Source organism: Corvus cornix, chromosome 4A (genome assembly GCF_000738735.6).
Source record: "Corvus cornix cornix isolate S_Up_H32 chromosome 4A, ASM73873v5, whole genome shotgun sequence".
NCBI classification, from domain to species: Eukaryota; Metazoa; Chordata; class Aves; order Passeriformes; family Corvidae; genus Corvus; species Corvus cornix.
Window position 1 is genome coordinate 4,154,802 of NC_047058.1, and position 12,683 is coordinate 4,167,484.

General features: G+C 51.3%; 1 protein-coding gene across 4 annotated transcripts in view; it reads right to left on the reverse strand.

Annotated features, from left to right (window-relative positions):
- Positions 1 to 12,239, reverse strand: part of MCF2 (MCF.2 cell line derived transforming sequence) — a 54,960-nt gene extending 42,721 nt beyond the window's left edge. For 3 of the 4 annotated variants that reach the window (XM_039572051.1, XM_039572050.1, XM_039572054.1), the window contains exons 1-3: positions 12,133 to 12,239; positions 789 to 857; positions 114 to 228 (exon numbers count right to left, since the gene is read on the reverse strand). In XM_039572051.1, coding sequence (XP_039427985.1) covers positions 114 to 228; positions 789 to 857; positions 12,133 to 12,187 — 239 coding nt within the window. In that variant the 5' untranslated portion in view covers positions 12,188 to 12,239. The remainder of the gene's footprint in view (positions 1 to 113; positions 229 to 788; positions 858 to 12,132) is intronic. The other variant, XM_039572053.1, reaches the window with a different exon arrangement.
- Between the last annotated feature and the right edge of the window lie 444 nt (positions 12,240 to 12,683).

Below are 12,683 nucleotides of genomic sequence, written 5' to 3' on the forward strand. Positions count from 1 at the left end.
GCTGAAGAAGCCCCTCACCCCACACATGGTATCACCCTGAAGATCCCTGCCTAACCCAGGCAGGACCCACACCTCTGCCCTCCACAGGCAAGAGCTAAAAGGGAGCCTCATACCTTGGGACTGACGTTAGGTACGTTAAGACTTTAGATACATTCTCCTCAGGCACCTCGTTGAAGCGAGCGTTGTCAGGGAGGGTGATAATCCAGGCCTTGTCCTTTCCTCTTCCACCTGGAAAAAAGACACAGATGCTTCCCTGGCCATGCTTGTGAGGAGGGCCAGCAGCAAAGCCCAGGTGCACCAGTCAGGTCAGAACACGCTGCCATTGGCAGAGAGGTTTTTCTCTTCACCAGAATAGCAAAACAAAGCCAAATCCTGCCTCTGAGTCCAAGCACAACACACAAGTGCAGGTTCTAAAAACAAATGTATTGAGTACCAGATACTTCCTTTATTTACTGAGTGTACTTTACACAGGACAGCAAAAGAAATCAGAAATACAAGGGCAAATGAACACACTGGTCTGGAATCTACAGAAATACAAGCAAACTGCCTGTTAATGCATTGAGCATCGGCAGGTAAGAATATTTTACAGTTTGGCACGAGACAGAAACCTAATCTGCTCTTTCAAACTGCCTCAATGTTTTATTAACATTTCTAGTGGCAAAGGATACTACCTGATGGGTAATATCTCATGTGGAGTATCATTCTGACAAATAGCAAGGAAGTTTATCTGGAGTATTCAATTGCCACAGAGAGTGAGAGAGAGGCCCTGAAGAAGTTCTCGTACTCACCAGACAGAAAAGCAAACTCTTTCATCAGATCATCACTGATGTCCTTTGCATAGATGGGTATTGCAGTTTCTGGAGAAAGGGAAAAGCAGCAATCAAAATGAAGCACAAATCCAAAGCACACATATTTATCAATGTGTTAATCCAAAGGTGGAATTTGAACCCAGCCCAGCTTCCCTAAACTATGCCTGAAATTTTGTAACAAAGCATATATGGATCTTAGGGACATTATTTCTAATGTTTCCAATGACTCTAACAGGGTGAAAGCCACAAGTCAGCAACAAATGTATTCCACTAAATGTACCAAGGGAACGCTGCCCCTTTGCTTGAGTGCCCTCCCTCAACAGGCCATATCCAATGTAAGATTTTATATTTTGAAGTTAGTCATTCTACTCCCTGTTTTACAGTCTCCCAGTGCTTCCCACCTTGGCCATGCAATGGGCTGAGGTTTCTGCTGGGAGCAGCAGCGTCCAAGGCTGCTGCACTGGGAACAAGGTTGGGCTTTCAGACTGTTACAGTCTTTAATTTTGAACAAATAAGCTTCTGAAATCATGTTTTCACCTGGCATGGGGCCATAGACGTTGGAGAGGCTGTTGTTCTTGTGTTCAGTTATTAGATTTCTTCTTAATTAAATAATGGGAGAGGCTGTTTTAATGCTGTATTTAGCACCACGATCATTTCAGTGGCAATGAAGCGCATCGGAACAACACACACAACTTTACCTTTCTCTGGGAGAAGGAAACAAAGACCAGACTGACTAAACACAAGAGGAGCTTAAAGCTGGCAGGCATTTTTCTGGATTATCTATAAATGGAATGACAGCTAAAAATTAAACATCCTTGTTCCTGCAAATGAATGTTTTGAAGCACATCTATACAGATTAAAGTCCTTGGGCTTTTTGATAATCAAATTTTAAACACTGATTATTTCACAGAGCTGGTCCTACGGAATAATCTTCTGGCTCTTTTAAATCAGACAAGCTGCATACTTCAGCACACTTCAGCATAATCAATATTTATTCTATTTCCCTTTTTCCAAAAGCTTTCTGGTCACTTCTACTTTATTCAAATATTTTTCAGGCCTGTACAGTGCTGCAGCACAGCAGCCCAGATGTGCAGGAGGTGGGGGGTACTCATCCTCTCACAGCCCCCACCAGCCATGGGCTGCTCTCTGCCCTTCTATGCACACACTGCTAGTTTTCCCTCTTGTAGATAAAAATGTGATTTTTGTTTGTTGAAGATCGAGCCTCAGTCCCACTGGCATCTACAGAAACATTCTTGATTTTAACAGGCCCTAGAATTGGTCTTGGTGAGAAAGAAGTTTATCTTGCAAAGATATTTCAAATATTTGTCTCTCATTCAACTGCTTCACCCAACTTGAGGACAAGCAGCAGCAAGAGATTTCTTCTCTATTTGTTGATTTTTTTTCACCAGGTCAATGGTTTCATACTGATAAAATTCACATTTAATAACTTAATGAGCTCCAACACATGAAGTAGATGATATTAAACGTGTGTGTCATTGAAAATACAAGACAAAAGCCTGTGCTGTGCACACATATTTGTCACAAATCGGTGTGGGGCTGCTCAGCAGCCTGTCTGTGTCCACAGGCAGGGTGAAGCCTGTTCCCAAAGCTCACCCTGCCTACCCCTGGCTTTCCCCAAAATGCAGCACCAGCCAAGCCAGGCACATCTTGCCATGTGCTGTAACATCCCTGTGACTCAAGTGCTCAGCAAACACAGCTCCAGGTTGACAGTAAATGCAGCTTTTGCTTTGGTTCTGCACTGATTTGAGAGGGATGTGCCAGCTAATTGAGGCTGATCAGGAAACAGGCTGGAGAAAGGAGGTTAACCTTTGCGTGGTTATCACTAAATCACTAAATTTAAAAGTTTCACAGGACATTTTCTCACTGAGAACCACCTAACAATCTGCAGGGAGGCAGGGGGAGTTTGTTCCCATCCTCTGGGGAGTAGGATAACCCAGCAGCAAGAGGAGCAGAGTGGCTGCCCTCTGGCAAGGTCAGGGCACAACAACAGCCTGACTGTGGTCTGATTAGAGCCGCTCCTCAGCCAACTCATCCCTGGCACTTGCTCTGTGTTGGCCACTGAATTCAACCTCCTGGGCAAATATTAGGGAAAATCAAGGGCTGGCATCAAATCCAGAAGCATGTTGCTGTGCCTGGGGCACATCATTTGGATGCTGCAATAAATCCTGTACAGAAGCAGGACCTTTGTCCTCAAATATTAATCTCTGGAGAAAGAGCAGTGAAAGGCAGTGAGGCACCAAAGACATCAGCCTCTCAAACAAGGCTTCAGCTGATGTTCTTTAGCAAACTGGGGATTTGTTATTTAAAGGACACTCTTGGGACAGTACAGAAAAGACCCCGGGGCACTGCCCAGAGCTGGCTATGGACAGCACAGCCAGCCTGCATCTTGCTTGGCACAGGGTGGAGGAAGCCAAGGCTTCAAGAACGTCCACTCATTTCTTTCAAAGCCAAAAAGAGGCTTTGTGATCATCAGCTGTTATAAAATCAAGCCTGAACTCCCCATGCTACAGCATCTCAGAGCACTTTACAAACTGCTGTCCCCACAGAGCTGGCATGACCTCAGGTCTGAGGGTCTTATTAAAACAGCAGCGTCTGGATGGTAAATTGTCGTAACAGTGTAGTGCCATTTTTATAAACGTTCTAAAATGGACATTCATAAAATGTTGCTGCAGTTATTACATTCAGAGAATCCTCTGCAGGGGGGAGATTGTTGCCATGATACAGAGTTTTGGAGGCTGCGTGAGGCCAAGCACGGAAAAGACAAAGGGGGAATTCAGAGCTCTGTACCCACTGAGGAAAGCCAGTGTGGCTCAGCAAGGAGCCCTGCCGAATCTGTCCGGTCCCCATCTCCTGGCTTCCACAGCCCAGAACATCTCCCAGGGGTGTACCAGAGTACAGAGGGGGGTACCTCGAGGCCAGTGCACAGACTGCAGTGGTGAGAATGATGCCCACTGTCAGTGAGCACCCCTTTCGAGGAGATGCAAGCACGCAGGGAGCTCTGCGGTGACATCCAGAGAGGGGACAGCTCCTGTCCCAGTCCAAATCCCTCTCGTAACACTCACACTCTGAAGTGCTTTGCTCTTAGCAACTATTGTTTTCTTTCCTTCACCAAACTTCGCAGGCCCGCAGCATCTGCAGGCACAGCTGTGTAACACATCTGCCAAGCTGCTGTAACAGCGCCTCACGCTCACCACACTGACCAAACACTGTCTGCTGCTGGGAAATCCATTTGGAAACGGCTTTGCTGTGAATGAAGAATAGCAGCTTTTCACGTGGGGGTTGCTGCTGTAGTCTAGGGAACAAAACTGAAATAAATCAAATGAAAAGTGTAAAGGATCACACTGAACTTCTCCATGATCTGCCTGTTCTCAGCTGATTGTCCCTTTGGACACCCAGCAAAGCAGCATTTATTTGGTACTGAGGGAACCTTCAAATCAGCACATTTGCAACTGATTTCCACTCTCCTGGTGACTTTCTGGGCTAACTGGGGTAACCAGCCAGCATCTGTCTTAGGCTGTCCCAGCACAGGAAGGCTCACCTGCCCCAGCAGGTCCTTTGAGGCTGACACCACCCGTAACACAGCCCTACACACACCAGCAGTGTCTGCAGGAAGCTCTGGTGCTCAGGGACTTTCAATGAGCTGGGCTTTCTCCAGCTGCCACAGGCACCCCTGTCTGAGGCCAGCGTCAGTGCAAGCCCCCCCAAACAGCCCATGGAGAATGAACTGGGGCAGGTGCAAGGATTAAATCAAATTAAATTCCCATTTTGCTTTGTGCAGGAATGGGAACCAAATTCCCTTGGAGCAGAGTGCTCCTACCATGAACCCAGCACAGTGGGGAGAGTGGCCCTTCCAGCTTCTCCTGCTGATGCCGCTCCACTTTGCAAAATTAAATATTCACTGGGGCAAAGAACAGAAATACAGCCCTGCATCTGAGGAGAAAGAGCAATGCACCACCTGCAATCCGCCCCCAGCCCAGCCCGGATTGCCATACCCACTCCACACACCCTAGCCGAGTGACCCTGCAGCCCATCACTCTCCCTCTCCACACACCATGTCCAGAAAGCAGGACAGAGGGAACTAATAGGGGAAAAAAATACTACTTTACACTGCCTGCAACCTGCCCTACTGTGAACAGCACACCTGCCCATCGTCCACGCAAAGCCTGTGCCAAGTGACAAAGTGCCTGCCCCTGGCTGCAGAGAAGGAGAGGGCAGGAGGATGGAGGCATCCAGGCAGCTGCCCTTACTGCCCACACACTGCTTCAACCAGTACCTTCCAGGGGACCTGACCCACCTGTGTGCTTCCCCAGCAAGCTTACACCTGGACTAGGATCCTAATATCCACGTGCCCAGACCCAGCTCCCGTGTCTCTGTCCTGCCCAGGAACAGGACATACTGCTGGGTACAGGCAGAGCAGATGTTTACACAGCATTTGTAGGAACTGGAGCCAGGAGGGGCTGGCAGCCAGCCAGGGGGCACGAGGCTGATGGAGATACCCCATGGCACGTGCACTGCAGAACGTGTGGCACAGAACACCACATTGTGTTCCTCAACAAGGCCTGCTCTATTCACCAAAAGGTTATTTATAGGACCTGGTCTGAGCAGAGAACGGACAGCCAAGGTCCTGAGGCTGCTTCCTGGATCTGAGAGTGAACTCTGCAGTAGCTGAGAGCAAACCATGTCTCCAGGGGCTTCAGGTCCTCATCTGGGAACAGAACAGGCACAAGTGCCAGCAGGGTTTGGTGTTAGCAAAGGGCCATGAGCATGTTTGATGACAGTAGCAGGAGAGACCCCTGCAGCCCCCACCCACCAGGCTGAAGCAGGTGTCTGAAGCATGTCTGCACGGCTGTGTGAGAGCTGGCACCAAAGGGTGAGTGCTAAACACCCTGCTGAACCAGCTGTTGGGTGGTGTTGGACCAACCCGGAGAGCTGGGCAAACCACAGCACTGGTTTCTGGATACAACAAAGAATGGAAGGTCTTGGGATCAGCCATGAAGTCCAAAAGACAGGACTTGGTGGCTTCCTCCCCAGAGACCTCAGGCTCAGGGACCATTTCTCCCTACAAGTGAGTTTGCAGCGCGCTGGCTCACAGGGGCTCACACATTCCCCACCCAGCACTTACAAAGATTCATAGGGCAGAAGAGCAGAGGGGGGTGCTAATAATAAGAGACATTTCCACTCTGTTCCACCAAAGTCACCCACACAGAGCACATGGGGGTTAACAACCTTACACTGCAATTACACCTCTATAGCTGAGGAAACAGCCTGACCACAGGTTTCGACCTGGGAGGACCTTCTCCCCATGTGAGAAATACCCTGCAGTAAAGCATACCTTGCATCAGTGTCCTTCTCTCCATACTTGAGAAGCTCAGCTGCTAAAGAAACATGGAGACTTTGTTGTGTACAGTGCATGAGCTGCTGTGGGACTGTCCCGCATTTGCACGTGACCTCAGGTATGCTGCAGAAGCTCCATATGTCATCATTAGTCACTTCCAAGAGCACCGCTGAGCTGCACACACCCTCGTATGCACCAAAACCACATTCAGCTGCTTGTGCATCCTGCACAACCACCACACAGACCCTTGGCACCGGCTGTACCTGCAGCAAAGACAAGGCACTGCTGCTGCTCAGGGCAGCCACACAGACCAAATTCTCCTTTAGCCATCCCAGTGTATGAACAACAAGTGCTGCTGCTGCTGCACCAACACCTGGCACAACCAACAGTTTGCAATTCCAGGTGGTGCAGCCATTCCCCACGCCAAGTGAGTGACACAAAAGACACATTCAAATATTTATGGCAGAAAGCTTCAATACCAGCGACTGCTGCAGGTCCCTTTGTCCCCACAGCCCACAGGGACAGCTCGCACCTCTCTGCGGCCAGGGGCTCACGGGAGCATCTGCAGTCCTCGAGCCCTGGGCTCAGCCTGCAGGCACCTGCTGCCCATCTACAGCCAGTCAAAACCAGGCTTTCATCTTGAGGGAAAGATTAGCAACTACATTAGGTTTATAATGCCTATTTTTCTGGAAGATATGATGTATTGATCCTGAGGAAGATGATGGGGCTCCTGGGCCAGTTCTGTCAATATCCTCACGGCAAACCTCCACCTGCACATAAATCTCACAAATCTCTGGTAAATTCTTGAGCTGGCAGAGGCTTGCAAAACCCACTGCTAGAGGGTGGCTGAACTGCCACCTCTAACATCTCTTTGGAAGAGTATCAGCACAGTACAGGGAATAAGGGATGGCAGAGCCACGAGCAGAGCTGCACCCCTGGAACATGGTGAGAGCTGTGAATGGACAGGGTGGTGCAGTGCTGGCAGCACAACCTGGTCCCCAGGCCACAGGTGGCAGTGGGGCCATCCCAGGGCCAGGACTGGGTGGCCCTCACATGGAGGCAGGTCAGCAGCAAACACCTCCTTTGGAGCCAGGCAAGACAGATGCCAGCAGCACCCACAATGCCAACAAAGGGACTCGGCCCCTGCAAGACCTGCATGCCCTGCACATGGCATGAAAGTCCCACCAGGATTAGTCCATCGCTAGGAGTGACGGCTTGGTCACCTCACCAGGTTCAAGGATGCCTTTAATTATCTTTTCTCAGACTGGGGAAGATTTTTAAGGAAAGGCTCACTCTATTTTCAAGCTCCTTCTTTTACGTCTCCCCAAGCACCTGCTCCAACACAGCGTAGGAAGCAGGATGCAGCACCAGATGGTCCTCTCTTCTGACCCAGGGGCTGTGCTTCTCCTCCGAGGCCTGCCGGGGCTTATGTGCACTCAGTGCTTCAGTGCAGACACACATCCCCAGCACCCACACCTGGGGGTGTGCTCAGCTGAGAAACCGTACAGCAGAAAAAAGGAAAGCTTCTGAAAAACTAGAATGACCTTTTCAAGAGGCTTAGATTTAGATACACTGAGGATAAGAGGAAAAACGCAAAAAAAAGTGCTGTGAAAGGAAAAGAAGATAAGAAATAGAAAATGTTAACTCGGTGCAATTCAGGTTTGAGGACTGCCATCCAGGCAGCGTGACTGATCCACAGAGGAATGTCCTCACGGGACCAGCCCCATCAGAATCACCACCTTCCAGTGTGGCCAGAGGGGTGGGACACCACCACATCCAGGCAGCCACCTGGGATCTGGCCCCACAGCCAAGCTGCAAGCCCCAGGGCAGGAGCATCCCACTGCCAGGCATCCCTCCAGCAACTGCAGTGGGGAAACACCGGCTGCGGCTGGGCAGGAGCACCCCGGGCACCGGTATGGCACAGCTGCAGCCACTCACCAACACACAGACCAGCAAAACCTCATTCCTGCTGACCACGGGCCATTGCTGCCAGCAAGACAAGGTGCAGCCAGCCAAGGATCCCAGACAAGGTGCAGCCAGATAAGGATCCCACGTTCATGGAAATGTCATCCTTCAGTACAATTCTGGGAGCTGGAGTGAGCAGGAGGGTCTGCAGGAGCAAGCGGCTGAGCCACGCAGCCAGCGAGGAGGAAGAGGATGTTCAGGGGAGGTTAAAAGATCTGGGGTGTCCCAGTGTGCTGGAGACCACAGAGTTTTGGGGCCGGGGGGAAAATCTCTTCCAATTTATATTTAGCAACTGGGAAACCGTGGAAGCTTTGCTAAAAAAAAGGTGAAGCAAAAGCAAACTAAGCAGCGACAAGGCTTACTTGTTACCTCCTGTTATGCTCTGATGTTTTCATGCCCAGTCAGAAAAACTCTATTCTCATATCACACCAAACTAAGCAAAAATTGGGAAACATAAAAGCCAGCTCCACTATACGTGAATTCACGTCTATTGCAAGAAATGTAATAAAAGATTCTCAACACCCACTCTTTTGGATTGAACCACAGTGTGGGAGCTGAGAAAATCTAGTTTCTTGCATTTCTAATATATAGCAGCTTCAATGTACTTTTGGTTTCCTCCTTTTTCCAGTTTCAGCCACTCTTCCCTTACCAAAGAGAGCAGTACAGGTGTTTGCACATCAGTACCAGGGCACATTTGCCAGCTGTGTAGGAAAAGGCACATTTAGCATCTGCCACCAGTACCCATCTTCCCAGCCCAAACCATCAGCCCCTAAACCAGAGCCCATTCAGCACAAAAGACTTCCAAAACCCAATAAAAATATACAGACATCAGTAACTTTCCCATCATCATTCACTACCATGCAAACACTGTTTTTTCAAAGAGGAATTCCAGCTTTGTGCACAAAGTAACTCTTGGGAGATATATCAGCAGTAAATCCTTGGGCCCCACTACCTGCCTAGGGAACCTGGAAAGAAGTTCACTGCGGTCACTGGAACAATTCCTTTCACAAGTGTTATAGCCAGGAAACTAAACTATGCAGCCAGGTTCCCCCAGTGGCATCACCTGGAAACTCTACTGTAAAGCAAGGGAAAACAAACACAATTTTTCCCAAACTGGAAGTGGAAATGCCTGATTCTGGCATTCCCCATTGAGCAGAAGCACATTTCCAAATCCAGCTAACCATGTTCCTGCAGCAGGCCTGTGGAATAGAAAGTGAGATGGGGAGGATATTGCTGGGTGTCTCACCACCCAGCCCTTGGACAAACATCCCCGGAGCAGCAGGATAACTGTGCTGTGTGCTGGGTCCCAGGGAACAGCTCTGCCCCAGGAGATCCTGACTCATCTCTGCTCTAAAACTAAGTGCAGTGTTGCCTGGGAGGAAAAGGGGATTCAGAAAACAAGGCAGCCCCACCCAGTCACTTCCACCACCACTCCTCACACTCCAGCTCCTCTGCCCACCGATCTTCCAACAGCCTTAAATTTCCTCGTGTTAGGAAGCTGGCAGATGAGATGGGCGAGGCTGTGGCAGCAGAGCAGGCTGAGGAGGGACCTGCACTGTGCCCAGCACATGCCGAAACAACCACTGTTACAGCCACACGTGGCTGTCCACAGGACGAGGCTGAGGGCACCCGCCTGGCTTGTGGCTCCAGGATTTCCCTGCAAGTCCTACCGGCCAAAACCAACGCCAACCAAAGGCTCCCACGGCAGCACAACCAGGGGCAATGTTGAGCTCTGAACTCCCCATCTCCACGCACACGGGGGAAGCTGTGTCCCCAAGCATCCTCTAGCTCAGTGGTGAAGAGAGCACTTGGGAAAACTCTTTCTTTCCCCATGTTTTACACTTTGGTTGTTCCCTCCCACACAGCCCTGCTGTCACTTCACTTTTGTCCTGGTACATGAATGATAAACCATTAAACTGTGGTTGTAGCAAATGTGATGTAGGGAGAGGAAGCGCATCCCACATACTACTGACTGCTCCCAGACTACTACTGCTCGGTGGCCCACCCAGAGGGTCTGGGCTGAAGGAAGCACAGAGGCTGCTGTGGTTCTGCCACGCTCTGAGGGAGCCCAAGCCATTTTAGACATCAGAATGGCCATTAAAGGCTTGGGATTTTTACAGGCTTTTATCTCAGTCTAAGGCAGATACACGCAGATCACCTTCTACTGGAAAAAACCAACAAGTTTCCAGTACTGCTACATGTAGGGAAATGGTTAAAACATGGTCCCAGATCAGGCTGAATGCTCAGAAATCAGCAATAAGGGAAAAAAGCTTCTGATTTATTTTTAATCTCGTGATTGGAGAACCTTACTCAACTTTGTCTCTTTTTCAATGCTTTATTTTAAGAACCTATGTAGATGCCAAATCATGGGTCTGGATCCTGCAGCTACAACCACACAAGTGTGCCATTGTGGGGATATTTTGACTCTGTATGACCATTACACAAAGGTCATCTGCCAAAAGCTGGTTAGGCGAGAGGGCTCATGCTCCTAAGAAACGCAGTACCTGCTTTCACCTGGTTCCTATTACATGGCTCACAGCAAACACTCACCATCTGTGTCCCCATCCCCATGTCCCCAGCTCCTGCTCCAGCAGCGTGGGTGTTCCATGCCGACAGCAGCACAAGGAGGATTTAATCACATCCATTCAAGCAGCATCCTCTGCTAATTGACCATGACCACCCCTGCCTACATTCATCTACTCCATTTTCAGGGTGCAGGGAAACGAACAGGGCCAGGTGGGCAGGACAGCCAGAGCAGAAGGTGCTGTTGGCACCATCTCAGAAGGGCATGGACACAAGCAGCTCCTGGGGGAAGCAGGTGACACATTGGTAGAGCCCTCACCTGTGACCTACCCCCGACAAATTCTTCCTGCACCCCCAATTGTGCTTTTCAAAGAGGTCAAGAAACCTGGACTTAGACAGGAAGCTTTTTTTGGGTCACTGTGTCTTTTTTGTGCCTGGCACAGCTCCAAACGCTCCGCCAGCTGCAAACAGACACGGAGCGATGCCTTTGCCTGCTTCTGACTCCTGACAAGGTTTGCATCCCCTAGTGAGGCTGGACTCACCCAAGGTGCCACCAGCCTTCCTGGTTTAGGAAAGACATCACCGTAAAAATATAGTATTTCCTGTAACTCCCCATGGGAAAACAGGAAAATAATGAAAAAGTGAGGGCTCCACGCAACTTCTGAGCAGATCACTGTCCATCAAAGGAAACATCGCTGAGGCAGCTATGGCCTGAGATAAGGAATCAGATTGCATTTGCTTCTCACATTCAGGGTGTGCAGCCACAGAACCACAGCCACATCAGTACAGTGCTGCATTCCCGGCACAACCCGGCATTCAGAGGTGTTTGAGGACCAAGGGACAAGGGAGGAATGACGAGGTGTGTAAGACAGACGCACACCTTAGACACATCTGCTTCCCTACTTCAGGCGCGGGGAACGGGCGGTCACTGCCAGCAGGCTGAGACACAACTTCCCAGGGAAGAGTTCTTTACTTCTGGCCACGGGAACCCGCGCAGAGGGCTTGCACTGGCGGACATCCCCCTGTCACCGGCAGCACCTCCTGCCTTCAGCCCGCACTTTGAGCCACGCGTTCCGGTGACATGTCGGGGGATGTCAGCGGCGCGGGGGACGCGGCTTCTCCTGAACACCGGGGCCGTTCCGCACCCATCGTGCCGTCCACTGAACACATAACAAAACAGCACCTCGAATCCTCAGCCACCCGCGTGCGGCGAACCCTCCCGAGGCTTCCCCCGGCAGCGGGACCCGAGCGCCCATAACGCGCCCATAACGCGCCCATAACGCGCCCATAACGCGCCCGGCACCGGCACCGCGGAGGGATGGGGCGGCGAGCGATGGGGCACCTGCGGGGACACCCGTGCGGCCCCGCCGGGGGCAGAGCGGTGCCGCTGCCCCCACGAGGGTGTCCGGGGAAAGCCGCTGTCCCCCCGCCCCCGCCCGGCCACCTGCGAGCCCCGCCGGCCCGGCCGCCCGCACTCACCGGCGGCGGCCTCCAGCAGCGCGGCGGCGCGGAGCAGGCGGTAGTAGCGCTCCATGTCCCCCGCCGAGGTGCCGCCCGCCGGGGGCCCGGCCGGGGCCGGGGCCGGGGCCGGGGCCGGGGCCGGGGCCAGGGCCATGCCGCGGGCAGCGCTCCCCGCCGGCAGCGCCCGCTCCGCGCCCCGGGCCCGCCGGGGCGGGGCCGCCGCCTCCGCCCGCCCCCCGCCCGCCCCCCGCACCGCCCCGGCCCCGGGCATTTCTTCCCTTTTTTTTTTAGCCCCTTCCCACGCTTTTTCCTTCCTGGTTGGTTTGTTTGTTTGTTTCCTTTTTTTCCCCACTTTTTTTCCCCCTCTCCCCCCGTGATACTCCCCCCCTTTTCCTCTTCCTCCTCCCCTTTTTTTCCTCTTTATTCCTTTTCCCCTTTTTTTCCCTTCCCCTATCTTTCCTCGTTTCCTCCCTCTTTTTAGTCTTTTTCCCCATTATTTCTTTCTCTTCCCTCTTTTCCTTTTTTCCTCGTTTCCCCCCTTTTTTTCTTCTCCCCCTTTCCCCCTTTCA